Source organism: Myotis yumanensis, unplaced genomic scaffold (assembly GCF_028538775.1).
Source record: "Myotis yumanensis isolate MYYU_CA2020_CCGP unplaced genomic scaffold, mMyoYum1.0.hap1 SCAF_11, whole genome shotgun sequence".
Lineage (NCBI taxonomy): Eukaryota > Metazoa > Chordata > Mammalia > Chiroptera > Vespertilionidae > Myotis > Myotis yumanensis.
Window position 1 is genome coordinate 12,655,302 of NW_027223762.1, and position 17,698 is coordinate 12,672,999.

General features: G+C 52.9%; 1 protein-coding gene across 1 annotated transcript in view; it reads left to right on the forward strand.

The window, feature by feature from the left end:
• The window catches only part of PLB1 (phospholipase B1), a 117,907-nt gene that overhangs the window by 70,823 nt on the left and 29,386 nt on the right, over positions 1-17,698 (forward strand). The window contains exons 30-43 of the mRNA XM_070428921.1: positions 935-973; positions 1,475-1,535; positions 2,470-2,528; positions 3,460-3,533; positions 7,994-8,037; positions 9,392-9,500; positions 10,843-10,894; positions 11,261-11,341; positions 11,862-11,927; positions 12,819-12,919; positions 13,987-14,068; positions 14,715-14,819; positions 16,097-16,192; positions 16,694-16,765. Coding sequence (XP_070285022.1) covers positions 935-973; positions 1,475-1,535; positions 2,470-2,528; positions 3,460-3,533; positions 7,994-8,037; positions 9,392-9,500; positions 10,843-10,894; positions 11,261-11,341; positions 11,862-11,927; positions 12,819-12,919; positions 13,987-14,068; positions 14,715-14,819; positions 16,097-16,192; positions 16,694-16,765 — 1,041 coding nt within the window. The remainder of the gene's footprint in view (positions 1-934; positions 974-1,474; positions 1,536-2,469; positions 2,529-3,459; positions 3,534-7,993; positions 8,038-9,391; positions 9,501-10,842; positions 10,895-11,260; positions 11,342-11,861; positions 11,928-12,818; positions 12,920-13,986; positions 14,069-14,714; positions 14,820-16,096; positions 16,193-16,693; positions 16,766-17,698) is intronic.

Genomic DNA, 17,698 nt, shown 5'->3' on the forward strand with positions numbered 1-17,698 from the left:
AAAATCAACCAAAAAAATGAGTTCAAAATGAGTGTCATAGGTTCGCCATCACTGCCTTAGAGGGCTCCTCCATCTCTTCCTGGCACAGCGAGCCCTGACACAGCCCTGGGCTACGAGCTGCTCTTTCCAGGCAGAAAGAGGAACACACATCACCACCCAGCTCTCACTGGGAAGGCGAGGGGGTGGGGAGAAGGTCAAGGGCAGGATGGGACAGAAGGACACTCCATCGCCATGTGGCCACTGTCTCCACGGCACGATGGGAAGAGCGAGGAACTGAGACCAGAATAACATCTGCTGGGATCAGGGTGGGCTGGTCATTTGGAAGCTGGAGCTGGGAAGACAGACATTAGCCAGGAAGGCAACGTGGATCAAGCCCCCATGCTCACTCGGGAGATTCTTGGGCCTCTGCAGCTGCTCCCTCGCCTATGTGAGCTCCTCTGTGTTCCCAGCGGGTCCCACTGAGCTGGGCTTGCGTGAGGCAGGACCTCAGAGAGCCTGGCTTGTCTTGCCTGGGCAGGAAGGAGCCCAGGCTGCTGCAGGGTAGGAGTAGTAGGGGGTGGCAAGGGGGGCTAGGGCGTAGAGACAGGCCTTGTATTCGAAGAGAGTGGTGCTCTGTTGGGAGGGGCAGGGTTGAGAAAGAGGTGACACAGCCGCCCAGCCAGCTGGGTGGGAGGTGAAGAGCAGACCTGGTCTTCCCAGGAGCAGGGTTTATTCTAATTGTTCCTGTGAGTTCAGGTTGGGTCAGGGCTGCAGAGAGGGCCCCAGTGCGTCCTGGGAAGGAGCTCCAGGGTCAGCCTGGCAGGGCGGGGCTCACAGTGTGGAGCAGGGAGGCCACAGGTGTTTAAGTGTTTGTGCTCAGGTCAGCACCTCTTAGAGTGGGCGAGCAGGAAGCAAGCCGGATTCACCGTGATTGCTCACCCCCCTCTTCTCACAGGACTCGCCGTTTCTGAGCACCTACAAGAACAGCGTGCAGGTATCTGCCTGTTGCTTTCTTTCATCTCACCAGCCAATGCATGGGGCGGCCCCTGAGCTGGGACTGGCCCAACAGGGTGGGTGAGAACAAGGGGTTCACACTCTTTTATAAAGTCCGTCCACCTACACCTCAGGCGGGGTGCAGGGCGGGGTAAGCTCCATCAATAGCAGCCCAGAATGGGCCCAGCCTGTCAAATCGCAACGTCAGCAAAAACATAGGTGAAGACCCCATCCTCCCCATAAAGCTGCTTTAGAAGCGGGATGGGGGGTTGGGGGGTCATTTTGCTGATGCCCCCATTCTTGCATTAGTTGGTAGAGGGGTCTGCACTAGGTTAGCAGATCCCGGGAGTGGCTGATGTTCAGAATCACCTCTGGAGCCTTCTTCTATGCCCTTCTAGGCTCCTCCTTCTAGGCAGAGGGGCAGGAGTCTGTGTTTGTTAAAGCTCTCTGCAGGTCTGACGCTCAGGTCCTTCCACCCCTGAGATTCACTCTATGCCCTTAGGGTCATGGGAGCCAGCTGCTGTGCGGGGACACAACCCCTTCGGACTCACCGCCCACCTCAGGTGAGCCCTTGGCGATACACCGGGACCCAGGGCTCTCCACAGATCGCAGGAGCCAATGAATGTTCTGACAGCATTTTCCATCGTAATTCAGTGCCTGCTTCCTGTCTGGGCGGTCGCCTGGGACAAGTCCCTGATTTGTCTCCCTCTGCCCTGTGAGATGTCTCACCTGGCAGGCCCCAGGTGGCCAGGCCAGGAGCTGTTCGCTGCCCTTCCACGTCAGCCCCTTAACGGGAGCACAGGGAGGAGCCCTGTGACCTCCCATCCAGTGGCCTAGCCCAGTGGTCTGACCTCACTGAGGCCCAGAGGAGGGGCGTGGGGTGCCGCGGGAGTCCCAGGAGCGACCCAGCTCTATGAGTTGTCCTGGGGCTCCAGGCTCTGCGATCCCTGTCATCTGCAGGGCTGCGAAGCTCCCTGGAGGCTTTAGAAGGCACTGGGGGCACAGGAAGGCCTGATCTGACTATTTCTCAGTTGTTGTTAGAAATCCAGAACCAGCTCCAAATGGGCTGGGCATCAGGCCTTGAACTGCATCTCAGATGGCGCAGTGCCCATCTGGTTGTGCACTGGGGTCACAGCTGGTATTCCACATGAGAGCTGGCCCCACAGTGGTGGGATCCCGCCGTGCCTTCTCTCCCTCCCTCCCATCTTGCCTTCTTCCCCCGCTCCCTCCCATCCTGCTTCCCTTCCTTCCTTCCTCCCATCCTTCCTTCCATTCCCTTTTCTTCCTCTCTCCCTGCACCTCTCCCTCCCATAGGTCCAGGATTCTTTATGGGGAAAGTCTGTCCTTATATAACCCCTGCCTCGGGGCGCATGGACCCTCAGTCCTGCGAGGCCCCAGCACCCCTGCGCTGGCTTTCCTGATCTTTCTTAAAGAAGCACTAGACTCCGACTGCAGCTTCCTTCCCGCAGACTCAAGTGTGCCCACTTGTCTCTCCAGTGCACGCCCTGAGACCTGCAGATATCCGAGTTGTGGCCGCTCTGGGGGATTCTCTGACTGTAAGGACTCGGGCCCTGGGTGGCATGGGGGTGGCTGCGTCAGCTCCCGGTGCCAGTGCCAACTCCGGGGCCTGCGCTCCTGACCCCTGCAGTGTCCCCCTCTCTGCTCTGGCCTTGCCCATCAGAACATGGCGACGGCTTGTTTCGCAGCCCCTTTCTCACTCGGGTGTGCAAAGGGAGGTCTTTTTCAGGAATGAACTGAATTCTCTCAGGTAGTGGAGGGTTTAGACACCTAACTACACTTTTTTAACCATTGCAAAAATGCCACTGTGACTCAAAAAATCTCCTACACCTCCCCGTGTGGGTGCACTTCTCCTTTGGATGATGCTTTACAAGCAGCTCATACCCTTTCCTCTTTGCATCGCATGGAGAGCAGCAGCGGCTCCAGAGCTGTGGCTGAAGGCTGCTCCTAAGTTCCGAGAAACAGGGCTCTACCATCCCAGAGGGCCACGTTCAGGCAGCTCTTCTAAAGCCATGGGTTGCCTTACAGAAGGTCCCGGGCGGGAAGTGGGGGGGGGGGGGGAGGGGGGGGGAGGGGAGGGGAGGGGGAGGAGAGAAGCGTCAAGTTCATGAGAAATCTGCCCACTGCAGCCCACCCGGATCTATGACCTCTTCTTCGTGCTTAGGGGGAACTCCAGATAGTAATACCATAACCGTGACTCCCATTCGTAAAACACTTCAGAGGCTTTCCAAACCGATTTTTACAACTCTGATCCCATTTGGTCATGAGCAGAGCCCTGTGAGATAAGCCAACCAGGCCCTCCGTGCAGTGAGGAGGCAGCTGCAGTTTGCAGGCCGCGAGCCCAGCTTTCCTGACTCCCGTCCAGCGTTCTGCTCACGCGCAATGAGTGGGCTGGGAACCACCTGCACACCTGCAGCCTCCGCACTCTCTCACTTGCTGATCTTCCTGGATTTTTGTGTGTTTCCTAAGGCTGGCAATGGAATTGGCTCCAAACCAGACGACCTTCCTGATGTCACCACCCAGTATCGGGGGCTGTCATATAGGTAATGTTAACCCTGACCCCCTCCCATCCCATGTTCACTCCCAGAGATGGGGGGGGGGGGGGGGGTGTCTGTCTCCTGTAAATATATAAATACCAAAGAGCTGGGACCAGGTCTGGAAGGGGCTTTCAGAAGAAAAACCTCTATGTATGTCTGCCAAATGTGACCATGCGGTGAGAAGAGAGATCTTTGATTGTTGGTGACCTTTCTTTTTCTTTTTTTTTTTAAATTGTGCAGAAAAAGCAAACCAGGGTCCTTATCCGACTCCTGGCTCAGCAAATCCAACATGAAATGCACCCGAAAAACACCAGCTCTCTGAGTCTTCACCCACCCGTTTGCGTGTATATGTGCACCACGTCTCTGTTTACTGTCTATATGTATCCATTCGTGTCGGTCTGTAGTCGCACCTCTGCCTTTACGTGTATGTACACACCTATACAGAAAACTCCACAATGCACTACACTTTCGGAGGAAATGACCAAGACAAAATCACAGCCAACACACGTGGAATGAGGGGGCTGTATGGGGAACACAGGCAAATGCGTATGCTCATCCGGCAAGTGCTCTGTAGGAATAGCAGGTGGCCGAGTGCTACAGGGATGCAGAAGGGAGAATACCAACCCGGCCTTCCAGAGAAGGTGGGACCCCAGTTGTGTCTTGACAGATTAGCAGTTAGGCAGGCGGAAAGGGAGAGAGAGAACTTTCCAGCCACAGAAGTAGAAGACCAGGGGAGCGGTTAGATGTGGGTATTCTTAAGCTTTTTTCCTAATAAAGTTCGCACTGAAGCACACTGCACAGTCATTGGCGATTAGCTCAGGATTCAGAGCAACTAGAACAAAGCCAGCCACGAGGGGGCAGAGTGCTAACGAGAAGCTGGGTGGCCCAGGAATGCGCTTGCCTCCTCCTCCTCCCTTTCCTTCACAGTGAATTCAAATGATTCGCTTCTTCCGAGAAAGTGAGAGGGAACACTGGGGTGCTTAGGGCTGTGACAGTTCTCTGGTCAACCCTGAGGACAGTCTCAGAGAGACAGGTTTGCCAGGTAAGAGAGGTGTCCCCACTCAGCCTGTAGCCACCCACAGAGAGGATCCAGGGTGTGGGTAGCATGAGGACATCCCCCTGGGAGCTGAGGGAATCTCCTCCCAGCCCTGATGTCCCCGGGTTCCCACATACCTCAGCCAGGTAAGCGGTCACTAGCAGGCTGCCTCGGAGCAAAACTGAGCCTCCCCTCCGGACCCCTGTGCCCCAAATGTTACTGAGGCTGCGAGAAGCAGAAACACCCGAGGGAGAGGAAGGAAACCGAGCTTATTCCAACCCGGAAAAAGTTGGAGGCTGTAGCAGCTGCATTTAGTCTTAGCCAACGGAGGCCATGGCCTCACATCCCAGCGTGGGAAACAGAAAATAGATGCGCCAGCCCCAGGGCGATGGAGACGCTGGGCCTGGCTGGCGTGCAGTTGGGGAAGGGAGGTGATCTGCCCAATTTTACAAACCGTTCGACTGCACAGGTTCTGAGAGTCAGATACACACAGGCCATCTTCTGCTAAACGTTCCTCTCTGCAGCAAGAGGAACAAGTGGCCATTGTGTCGATTCTTCCTACAAGTGAGGTCCAGTAGGAACTCATGTTTGTCTTGGAGTTCTCATTCCAAGGCCTCATCTATTCAATGGCTGCTAGCCCTTTAAACCCTTTGCTTGTTCTAAATGTTTCAAATACCTGCCCCAAGATCCCCATGTGTTAAAGATGAAGCTCTGGGTCAGAGTCTGAGAGACAGCTTGACACATGGTGGAATATATAGACTGTTCCCCAAAGTGTGTTCCAGGGAACACTAGCCCCAGCCACGTTCCTGAAGAGGGAAAAATGCTTTGTATTTTTGGGGAAACAATACCTACTATATCCTTCCTCTGGGGAATTCACATGCATGTTAGCATATTAAAGGCTCTGAGATTATCTACCATGAAGAAAATTTTTAAAAATTGTATCTATTTAATCCAGTGCTTCCTTAACCCCCAAATGCTTTCTTTGTTTGTATACCTATTAGCATCCCCTGGAAACTGTCCACATACTAGCCCAGCGATTTTTACCTGGTTTGCCACAGAAATTTTAAAACATGCAATACCTGACTATTTCGTCCGGGGGACTGACTTCTTTTCCCTTAGATTGCCAGTCATCACTGCGAATGAATCAAATGTAAAATTATTTTTTGTCAGATCGGCCAAAATTATATTTTTTGGTGTGCCGAAGAATTTTAGTGATTAGCTTATGTGCGCCATAAGGTGAATAAAAGTTAAAGATCTCTGTGCTAGACTAATCTGAGAAAAGCAATTTCCTGAAGTCAATAATGCTCCCAGATTGGAAATACTAGACAGTGAATGATCCTAGGAAAATTTAAAATGCAACTCGAGCCTCTTCCTCCCAGGAAAGTGGACAGGGTGGGCCTCATGGAGTTGGACAGGGGAGAAGTAGACTCAGAATTCTTGGGAGGTGGGTGGCCATGAGCAGGAGGTTTGGCTGAGAATATTTCTGAGGCCCCTTGACCTGTGAGAATCATAGCTTCACAGTGTGGCAGGCCAGAGGTCTTTAGAGCATTGCCTTTTCTTCTGTTGAATTCAGTTTGCTTGTTGGACACCATTCAAAGGACCAAAATAAAATTTACTTACCAGAAAATGCATTTCTTTGTCTTGTTGATGAGTTCAGCCTCACATTACTGAAACTCCCTCGGCCAGTGTTACCGAGCATCTACCCTGCGTTTCCCTGCGCTGTGCTGGCAGCAGAGGAGCAAGCCCAGCCGCTGAGCTCATGGTGTAATATTGAGCTCATGGTGTAATACCAATTACATGAGTCTGCAGTTCTCCTGTAGACTAGCTGTTCATATGGATCCGTTTTCGTTCCTGTTTCACATCATTCTGACCAAAATGAGGGCTTAAACTTCCCGTTCCATATTTATTCGTATAATTCTCTCTTTCCTCCTGGAAATGTTCACTCTAAAATGGGCTCAGAGAGAGAGATTTCCGTAGCCTATTGGTCTTGATCAGCTACAACACTTACTTTAGAACAAAGATACCTTTTATAGTAGGAAGTACTTGACCTGTGTGTTTATGTATGTCTCTGTTTATGTTTCCATGTTTATTGAAGGAAAAAAAGAAGCAGAGTGAGAACACAGTGATTAGAGAAAGTGCATGATTTATCGTTTTCTTGTAAGTGTGGAGTATCTGATTTAGTGCTTTTAGTTCAAAGAAAGAAGGATCAGAAGCAGCTACAGCACAGCTTGGCGCAGAATTGGCAAAGAATCAGAAGCTCATACAAATGCCCAACCACCGGCCACGTTAGGTTCAGACATTTTTGGGAGGTGGGAGAGAAAGACCTGAGTGAGGTGGAAGGGCAGGGCTCACCTGGCTCCTCTCTCTCCACGACCAGGGACGGCTGAGCATTTGGCTTAAGTAAGCCCTTGACCACCCTGGTATGAAAGAGTCAGCTTCATTCCAAGCGTTCCTTGAGTAAAGAACAGCTATGATTTTGACTCATGGCCTGTGCTCTGGAAGCCTGTCCTGGTGGGCTGGATGCTATCACTGTTTTCATGATCTATTGGTCTAGACCCGTGGTCGGCAAACTCATTAGTCAACAGAGCCAAATATCAACAGTACAACGATTGTAATTTCTTTTGAGAGCCAAATTTTTTAAACTTAAACTATATAGGTAGGTACATTGTTATTAACTTGATTAGGGTCCTCCTAAGGCTTAGGAAGAGCCACTCTCAAGGGGCCAAAGAACCGCATTTGGCTCTCGAGCTGCAGTTTGCCGACCACGGGCCTAGACTAAGGCTGGGATTGAGGAGGGAAGTGCAGGAAAAAAACAACAACAGTAAATGCAGTACATCTGACCATTGGACTTTGTTAAAATAGGTATACTTCTCTCCTTTCCACGTATATTCAATTTTAATGCAGGAAAGGAAAGGATATTTTGAGTGTGTCTTAGGGTTAGATTGAAGGCCAGGAAACTGTTAGATGAGATGAAATTAGACTAGTGTGAGATTGACCTCCACAAGACAGAAAGTTTATCCATTTTCTGAAGGTTTCCAGCTCAAGCTGTTTTTTGTTACCTGTATGGGTTTTAGTAGCCGTTAGAAACGGAACCTTAGCTTTCTATTCTGTAAAATGGAAATAGTGGCATCTACCTCATAAGCTTGGGGAAATGTGAGATAACTCATGCAGAGAGTCGAGTTCCTGGCTGGACACATAGTAGATACTCAGCTAAGTTCTCTCCCTCTTGATTTGTTGGAGAGAAGAAATAGCTCTCTTTTGCCTTCAAATCCTGGATTTGGGGGGAACCAACCCATTGGGGAATTCAGATTTGCTCAGAATCCCTCAAGCACAAAGAGAGGGTGGGTCTGGCACATCTGATGGCATGCATGCTAAAAACAAACAAACAAACCTATGTACTGATGTGATCTCACTGGCTTACTCCCTACAGTTCAGGAGGAGACGGCTCCCTGGAGACCGTGACCACCTTGCCGAGTAAGTAACCACCAGGGGCTTGAGTCTGTCCACTCCTTGAATCTGACCCTCCGGTTTCTTGAGATGCTTCTCAGCTAAGAAAGGAGGAAGTGGCGTCTTCCTTTGACTGCTATTGACCTGGGAGGAGGGGCTTGTTGACAGGTAAATACACTGAGAGCCCTGTCTGGGTAAGGGTCATTCTCTGGCCAACATAAATGAATTATGATCGTTTTTAGACACATTATTTGGAACTCCACGAACCTGCCTGATCTAACAGAGCTCTCGGCGGAACAGCAATGACGCTGTTAACTTGTGCTGCCATTGCTCCTTTTTTTTTTTTTAATATATTTTATTGATTTTTCACAGAGAGGAAGGGAGAGAGATAGAGAGCCAGAAACATCGATGAGAGAGAAACATTGATCAGCTGCCTCCTGCACATCCCCCACTGGGGATGTGCCCGCAACCCAGGTACATGCCCTTGACCGGAATCGAACCTGGGACCCTTCAGTCCGCAGGCCGATGCTCTATCCACTGAGCCAAACCGGTTCCGGCGATTGCTCCTTTATATATATATTTTTTATTGATTTTTTACAGAGAGGAAGGGAGAGAGATAGAGAGTTAGTAACATCAATGAGAGAGAAACATCGATCAGCTGCCTCCTGCACACCTCCTACTGGGGATGTGCCCGCAACCAAGGCACATGCCCTTGACCGAAATCGAACCCGGGACCAATCAGTCCACAGGCTGACGCTCTATCCACTGAGCCAAACTGGTTAGGGCGCCATTGCTCCTTTCTCAGCTCTGCCTTCTGCATTTCTAACTAATGCCTCTGTTGCTTCAAAGCACCTGGGACAAAAAAAGGCTGTATAAGTGAGGCATGTATTAAATTTTAAATGGAGATAATCTATGAATAACCAAACACTGAATTAATATTCTGTAAAAAATAAAATAAAGAAATGAGAGGAGAGGCATGTGGACAGGCGGCTTGCGGGGGTGGAATAAACACTGTCTTTGAAGCCCAGAGACGTGGGGTCAAGCCCTGTCCTTTCTATGTGTTTGCCAAGTGACCAAGGGCAAGTCACCAAACATTCTGAGCCTCCGTTTCTCCAACTGGCCCAGAGTGTGAGGAGACAAGCAAATGGGACAGTGAGGATTCTCTGAGCAATTCTCTGGAATTATAAAGTAAAGAAAGAGAGAGAGAGAGAGAGAGAGAGAGAGAGAGAGCGAGCGAGCTGGGAGGCCCTTGCTGTCTTGGCCCATCCTGTCCTCTCCCCGGGCTGGGGCTATGTGAGAGTGGTAGCGCAACCCTAGACCGGAGGAGACCCCTGGCCTTCCATCCTAAGCTCCGTGCCCCATTCTCCCCCTCTTCTTGCAGATATCCTTCGGAAGTTCAACAGATATCTCACAGGCTACGCACTGGGCACGGGCGATGCCAATGACACCAATGCGTTCCTCAATCAGGCTGTTCCGGGAGCGAAGGCTGAGTATGCATTTGGGGGGCATAGGGGGTGTGGGAGGCACCCCCTTTCAGGGTAATACTGCCCTGCGTGTGCAAAGGGGGCATTTATGCACGTGCAGCAGTAATTTGGGAGGCTCTCGGCGCTCCCTTCCCTGGCTGCCCTGTGCCTCATAGAGAGGCTGGAGCTGGGGCAGGTCCCATGCTCCGAGGGCTGACCCCCTGACCTTACTCCTGTGCAGCATGTTCTCGTCATTGGACTAACTGACCAGCCTTAGCCAACGTTTTAAACTCCCCATGGCGTGATGGCCCTAGAGAGGCTCACTCTCCTCAAAGCCTGACCAGTGGCACTTCCCCCAAAGGGGGGCCGAGCAAAGGGATGGGCAAGCCAGAGCCTCCTTCCTCGGAGGCCTCGGGGCAACACGTCATGGCCTGTCACTAGCCACTGCGGAGCTGACAGGAAGTGCCGCTGAGAAGCCCGAGGCAGCAGAAGCAGAAGTGCTCAGCCTCCCAGGACCATCTCCCAAGGAGGTGCCAGGGGTCCCAGCAGCCTGGGTTCCCTTGTTTCGGCCCCGGCGGCTGCACTTTTATCACACCGTCATCTTCTTACTGATGCCCATGCCCTCGGGTGGATGGGCACAGCCCCGGACCTGTTTCCTGAGCCTGGGAAATGGGAATAGGGACAGACGGGCCCACCATCGGGTCCCAGGAGATCACGGTGCTGTGGATCCATCCCATAGGACCCTGAACTCGTGGGAGCTCGGGATGCCCGGGATCCAGTCCTTTCGTAAATTATAAGCCCGCACCCGTGTGCAGTGTGATTTATTCCCCTTTTATTTCTAAAAGCATTTAGATAAGTTTATTTTTTAAAATAACGTATACTTAAGAGAAAAACCACAGCCACTGGGGGAGAGGAAACCACTCTGTCAGGAGGAGCATTTTATAGTTCCTGGGCCTGAGCATCACACTGTGAGCTTCCTGGCAGCCAGGGCAAAAAGAGGAAGCGTGCCAAAGCTCCAAAGATCTAATTTCAGGAGCTCAACCAGTCCTTCAAAGGTGACACGTTGTTTCCTAGCATGGAATCCTGAAAGGCGCTTTGCACCGTGGTTCTAGAAAGGAGATGATGAGTAACAATCATAATTGGCAGTTCCTTTGACTACAGCTTTAGGACAAATACTCCATTGGCTTTTCAAAGGGTTATTGGTTGTGATAACTCTCCAGAACAGGCAAGGAGCTCCTGTCCCTGAGCAGCGGGGCCTCTGCCAGCTCACGCAGTGGGGCTCCTGCCCTGGAAACCTCCAGGACAGGCCCTTCAGGAGGGAAAACCCGGGCACTGTTCCTGAACAGGACCCATTTCCTTTCCTTTTCAGGGAACTTACAAGCCAAGTCCAGACTCTGGTGCAGCGGATGAAAGATGATCATGTGAGTCCGACTTAGGGTTACTTTTAAACACTAATTTCCTAACCCACGAAAGTCCCCAAATGGACTGGCCTGCTATGAAAACAGTGAGCCCCCTGTCACTAGAGGCATTCAAGCAGCGGTAGGGTGGCCCTCGTTGGACACCCTTCAGAGGAGATTGTGTCAATGGGGAGAGGTTTGTGGCTGATCACCATGACCTTGAACGTCCCTCCTGATGCTAAGATTCTGGGACCTATAAATAAACACCTAAAATCCCTTCAGCTCTGCGATTCTGGTTTTATTATTTCAAGCGGACAAGGAAGTCTTAGCGCTGTGGTGTTTTGCATTTGTTTGTCGGAAATCATCAAGCATTTTCCTCCCTCTGTGCAGAGAGTAAATTTCCATGAGGACTGGAAGGTCATCACGGTGCTGATTGGAGGCAGTGACTTATGTGACTACTGCACGGATTCGGTAATGGGGGCCGGGCCTGCTCATGGCTCCTGACTTCGACCTGTAGGCTTGGGAGCTCCTCTTGGAGGACGATCCCTAGAATCGACCCTCAGGTTGCACAACCACACCTGTGTGTGTGCACGGGCACACTCCTTACCCCATGACCCTCGGGTTTCTGGCTGCACCTCCATGTCCCAGGTCGTGTGAGGGTAGCAGGTGGCAGATCGATGGTGCTTCTACCCTGCCCCCCTTTCAATTCCTGAAAATTCAGAAAGAAAAAGACTGGAACCCCCAAGCAGTTAGAAGGAGGACTCTCTATTTCTGCCCCTGAATGCAAGCTCTGGCTGAAGGTTTCAGCCTTCTGCTGGCTCATCTTTGATAACAGTGATTGCTCATCTCAGATTCCTACAACGATGAGCTGGTGACAGCTGGAGGCCAGAGGGAGAACAAGTCCTTGGGGCTGGAGCCGAGGGGGGCCTTCACCTCTGCCCCAGCCCTCTCCTCTTAACCAGCTCCTCCTCTCCCTCCTGTCTCTTCCCAGACTCTCTATTCTGCAGCCAACTTTTTTGACCGTCTCCGCAATGCCTTGGACACCCTGCATAGAGAGGTGGGTGGCACGGCTCAAGCACGGAGGGGGCGAAGGTGGATGCGGGAAAGAAGGTGCAGGCTCCTTCCCTTTCTAGAGGCGGGGCCTGCGCACAGGGAAGCCTCATTGCATTTGGAATCAGCCCAGAAGGATCTCAGCTTGACAAGGGAAGGCAATGTGGGTGCTAATTGTCCCCCCAACCTGTACCTGGGACATTCCCTGGGGGCAGCAGCTGGGTGACTCCCAGGCTGGGCACTGAATTCTGGGCCACACAGTGTGTCCAGAATAGGCCCTTCCCTGGTCCAGTGCCCAGCAATGTGCTCTGTCCCTACCCCCGGTGGAGGCAAGCCACCCTGACCACCAGGCAGTTCTCAGGTAGCTGAGTCCAGACCTGCTCAGCAGAGTTAGTCCAGGTTGGGCCAGAGCAGTGGTTCTCAACCTTGGCTGCACATTAGAATCACCCGGGAATCTTTTTAAAATCCTGATTTCTGGGCCTCATCCTCCGGAAATTCTGTTTCTTTGTTACTAATGTTGTGGCCCCACCCCATAACAAAGAAACAGAATTTCCGGAGGATGAGGCCCAGAAATAAGGATTTTAAAAAGGTTCCCAGGTGATTCTAATGTGCAACCCAGAGAACCAATGGGCTAGAGAGAAATGGTCAAAGGTACCTCTCCCACTAAAGCTGACAGATTTGGGTTCACTAACTAATGGCTGAACGGAGCTGAACTCGCAGCATTTAGACTTGGGTCTGCCACCTCATCCCATCCCAGGGGGCGCCCTTCACACTGCAGCCATGTGGGCGCATGGCCGGCACTGGTGAAAGCCCAGTGTAGGTGCTTCCCCAAACTCCACTCAGCAGCTGGAGGGAGGAGCCCCTGGAGCCCCTCTCTTACCCCCGGCCTTGTTCTCAGGTGCCCAGGGCCCTGGTCAACCTTGTGGACTTCATGAGCCCCAGTGTCATGCGGCAGGTGTTCCTGGGAAACCCAGACAAGTGCCCAGTGCAGCAGGCCAGGTAGGCAGGTGCTGGCTGCCCTCGGCTGCAGGCGCCCTCACCCCTGGTCTGGCTCATGCAGCGGTAACTCCTTTGGGTCTTTGTGACTTGGCCTGTTCATGTGCCCAAGTCTGTAAAGGGGGCCTTGTGCCAGGACCACCCCTTTTTGGGAGGTTGGAGCCATGACACACCCCTTATCCAACCGCAGGGTGTCAGCAGGGTGTCTGTGATATGGGGGCACCCCAGGGGAGAGGCCAGCTGGGGCAAAGGCTAGTGCTTGAGAGACGGGGTGCCCCAGCCTGTGGGGGGACAGCATGGGATGGTGAAACTGAAGCAGAAGATACCTTATATGTTCACTTATTTATGTAACAAGTACTTGTACAGAACTTACTGTGAACTAGGCACTGTCCTGAGTGCTTTAGAGATAGTATCTCTCTCTTTTTTAAAAATTGATTTCAGAAAGGAGGGGAGAGGGAGAGAGAGAGAGAGAGATAGAAACATCAGTGATGAGAGAGAATCATTGATCAGCTGCCTCCTGCATGACCCCCTCCCCCACCCACTGGGGATTGAGCCCACAGCCCAGGCATGTGCCCTGACCGGGAATCGAACCATGACGTCCTGGTTTATAGGTCAACACTCAACCACGGAGCCACGCCACCTGGGCTGATAACATGAAGTGCATTTTATGGGCATGAAATAATTCATGACAAAATAAACGACACACTGGGCACTAGTGCCAGCTAAGGAGGTGTCTGAGGGCCTGAGCATGGGAGGCCCAATACCAAAGGAGGCATATTTTATTTATAAAAATTAAACCTTGCACTGTCATTGCCTAAATCCATTTGCTTCCGGCCCAGCGCCTGCAGAGCACTACTTGGGCTCTATTCTTACAAAAGGGTGCTCATCCATGTACCCTTGGGACCTTATCCAGTCTCTGGGTCAGGCCTGAAACCCACCCCTCAGCACGTGCGTCAGAGCCTCAGGCACAGGTGCTCCTAAGCCCGGGGCTCAGTGAGCTGCTGGTGCAGCGGAACCCGCCCCTGACCAGAGCCCCGGCTCCGGGCCCTCCTGCCTCCCTCTCTGTGCAGCGTTTTGTGTAACTGCGTGCTGACCCCTCGGGAGAACTCCCCGGAGCTGGCCAGGTTGGAAGCCATCACCAGAGCCTACCAGGTGAGACAAGAAGGGCACCATGTGGTGTGTTGTCCCCACACTCACTGAACACACCAGCCCAGAGCCCCCGAGGGGAGGGAGGCACACAGGGGAGAGAAGAGCTGATCAGGGTTTGAGGGGGGACTTCACCATCGAGGCCCCTTCCTCCGCCCCACCTGGCTGAGGCGTCTCAGGCACCTGGTTGGAGTCAGTCCAAAGGCATCTAGGTGGCAAAGCCCCATGGCCCAACGCTTGGCCTGAGGAGGACAAAAACCTTGGATGCCCCATGGGACCCCCTCCCACTCCCCTGCACCTGGGGGCCCAGCTGCCCCCTCACCTCCTGAACAGGTGGAGCAGCTGCAGGTCCCCAGCCTGGGGGCTCTTTGGAGACTCTTCCCAGGCTTCTATTCCTTGTGGGACTTTCTGCCTGGCCCTTCAGAGCTTGCAGTTCACTTAGAAGCAAAACAAAAAGGTGGCCCAACCTGTTTCCAATTCTCTGGAAAGAGCTTTGCAATCAAATGTGTTTGCCTGCTCAGCTCAAGGGAAGGGCTGAGGCAGCACCACCACCCCCATTTCCCAGGGAGGTGGAGCTCTGCCCACCCTTGGCCCCGTGGGCTCTTGGGCCACGTAGGGCCTGTGCTGAAGGCACCCATGGGTGTGTCCCCAGAGCAGCATGCTTGAGCTGGTGGAGTCAGGCCGCTACGACACGCGGGAGGACTTCTCTGTGGTGCTGCAGCCCTTCTTCCACAACACCAGGCTCCCCATCCTGGAGGTACGTCCCTGCCCTTCCCCATGGGGCTCCCGGAGGGAAGAGGAAATTCAAGGCAGAAATGCCACATGCTTCCACGAGAGTGAATAAAGTGGGAAAGACACGGGCAGCTCTCCAGGTGCAGGTCTGGTGAGAGCGGCCTCCTGCAACAGCTGAGCTGCATTCTCAGAACCAGCCTGATGTGGGAAAGCAGCCTCAGTTTTATTGAGCATCTACTATGTGCCAGGCCCTGTGCTTGCCACAAGTACCTTTTGAGGTGAGTTTTATTATCCCCCTATAGCCGAGGCTCAGAGATGTGAAGTAGCCTTCCTAAAATCATATAGGAAATACAGGACACAGAAGTAAGTTTTGAACATGTCCGGCTCCAGAATACTCCCTTTCTGCCACATACACATGGCACTAAACTCATAAAGGAGGGCTCTGGGTATTCAGTTTCCACTCCTGGCTTGCTTTGCACCTGACACTCCCACTCTGAGCAGAAGAGCTGTGAGTGGACCCGGGTGGGGACTTGCTTCTGTCCACCTAGGTGTCCAACCTAAGGGCCTCACCTAACTGGAGGGAGCTTTGAGCAACCTTGAGTGCCTCAAGAAAGCAGAAGCTGGCACACTGCCCTGGTATTGGCTTTGCCCAGGCCTGCCCTGAGGGTGGGCCCCATTCTCCCCACCAAGTTCACCGGACCATCTGGTCAATGGCTGGGAAGTAGCCTTTCCCAGCTGGCTGGTCAAGACTTCCTTAGGGACTAGATCTCATTCCCCCAAGCATGGCATGGGCTAGGGCCGTGGTTGGCAAACTGCGGCGCGTGAGCCACATGCAGCTCTTTGGCACCTTGAGTGTGGCTCTTCCTAAGCCTTAGGAGGACCCTAATTAAGTTAATAACAATGTACCTACCTATATAGTTTAAGTTTAAAAAATTTGGCTCTCAAAAGAAATTTCAATCATTGTACTGTTGATATTTGGCTCTGTTGACCAATGAGTTTGCCGACCACTGGGCTAGGGCATCACACCGATTTGCCTAAAAACAAATATGATACTTTTTTTTGTTAAATAAGGGAAATTGTGGGGCCAGAAGGACAATGGGGTTTGGGGTCACCCAAGGCTATTGATCTGTGGGATTGCTCTGATCTCCCTCTTGAGGTGATCAGGCCCTGACCAGTGGCTCAGAACACCCCCAGGTGAGAAGGGTGTTGAGGGGTCAATCAGGGGTCAGACCAGTCAGCTGTGGCTCCCTCTCCACCCTCTGGGCCAGCAGGATCTTGAGGAAGTCTGTTTCTCTCCTCCAGGATGGGCGCTTGGATATGTCTTTCTTCGCCCCCGACTGCATCCACCCAAGTCAGAAATTCCACTCCCAGCTCTCCAGAGCCCTTTGGGCCAATATGGTAAAGCGAGGTGTCCCCGTGTCTCTGAGGTTCTAGTCTAGAGCAAAGCACCAGCCCCCCTAGATTGGAGCTAGTTCTTGGCCTCCCTTGGCCAACAAGGTATAGAGGAGCAGTGGCTGGCACAGCTGTACATGTCTATGGACTTGAAAATACAGAGTCCTGAAGACCCAGGAGCAGCCACACCCTCTCCTCTGTGCCGCTGAGGGGCTCTGACATGATTGCAAAGCAGAACCCTCACGGATATTCCACATCTTCTATGTGCCGGGCACTAGGCTGGGCAGTTTACGCCATGTTGCCTCATTAAGGCTTCTCAACAGCCCTGCTGTATCATGAATGTATGAGGAAGCTGAGTCCTAGAGAAGCTCAGAGACCTGCCCAATATCACACCGCTGGCAAGTGGCAGAGCCAGGAGTGGAAGCCAAAGCTTTCCCACGCAGGGAGATGTTCATTTCCGTGCAAACAAATGAGTACACCTGTATCTCTCTCTCCTTCCCCAAACAGCTGGAACCACTAGGAAGGAAAACGGATACCCTGGACCTGACAGCAGATATGCCCCTCTCCTGCCCCACGCAGGTAATGAGAGGGGACCTGCCGCATTCATCTCCAGCAGCCCAGAGCGCTGACCTCGCCCTCCCCGCTTCATGCTCCTCCCCAGCTTCCTCCCTGCCCGTCTGCCCATCAACTGGAAGCAGATGGACTTTGGAGGACGGAAGGAAGCGGATGAGAATGGAAAGGGGAGAAGCACGTATTTCTTTGGGTTGAGGATGAGGGTGGGGAAGGTGGATTCTTGAGCAGGGGAGTCAGGAAGCCAGAAGGATGACAAGGTTCATTGTAGCAGCGGCACGTGGGGCAGAGAGGAAAGTCAGACTGCAGGTGGAGGCCAAGGAGAAGCCAGCAGGTCAGAAGTTGTGGTTAGTGGTTGTAGGGCCTGAATTGGGAGTTTCCAGCAGAAAGGGCATCAAGAGGACAGCCCGGGAGCTGTGTGGAGTAGGGCAAGTCGCAGTGGCCTTTGTGAGGGCTCGGGAGAGGACTCGGCTCCTTTTAAGGAGGAAATGTACGTAGTTGTTCAACTTGATCTTGGGGCTTGGGTAGGGGCAAGTTCATGTTCCCACTGCCTTCAGCTCTCCCTGCTAGGCCCTGTCTCATGACTTTTTAACCAAATAAGGCCGAGGCCCGAGAGCCCTCAGCGGCAATAGAAGCAGAGGGGCCTGACCCAATCTGGGACGCTGGGTTTCCCTCCTGGGTCGGCTGCATCACCAGCTCCCACCCTCCAGGCAGGACAGGGAATGGCCCTGCAGCTCCCCCATGTGTCTGCCAGGGCTCCCGAGAGGGTGGCAGCCCTCCCGGGACCCCCGCACCCTGTCTGCTACCTTCCTCACCCCAGTCTGCAGCCCAGGCTCAGCCTCTGTGCCATCAGCCTCGTCAGGAGGACAAGAGTGGTGGGAAGAAGGAATGCGGAAATGAGGGCAGTGGAAGCAGAGGGCTCGGTTGCTGGGTCTGGTTCTT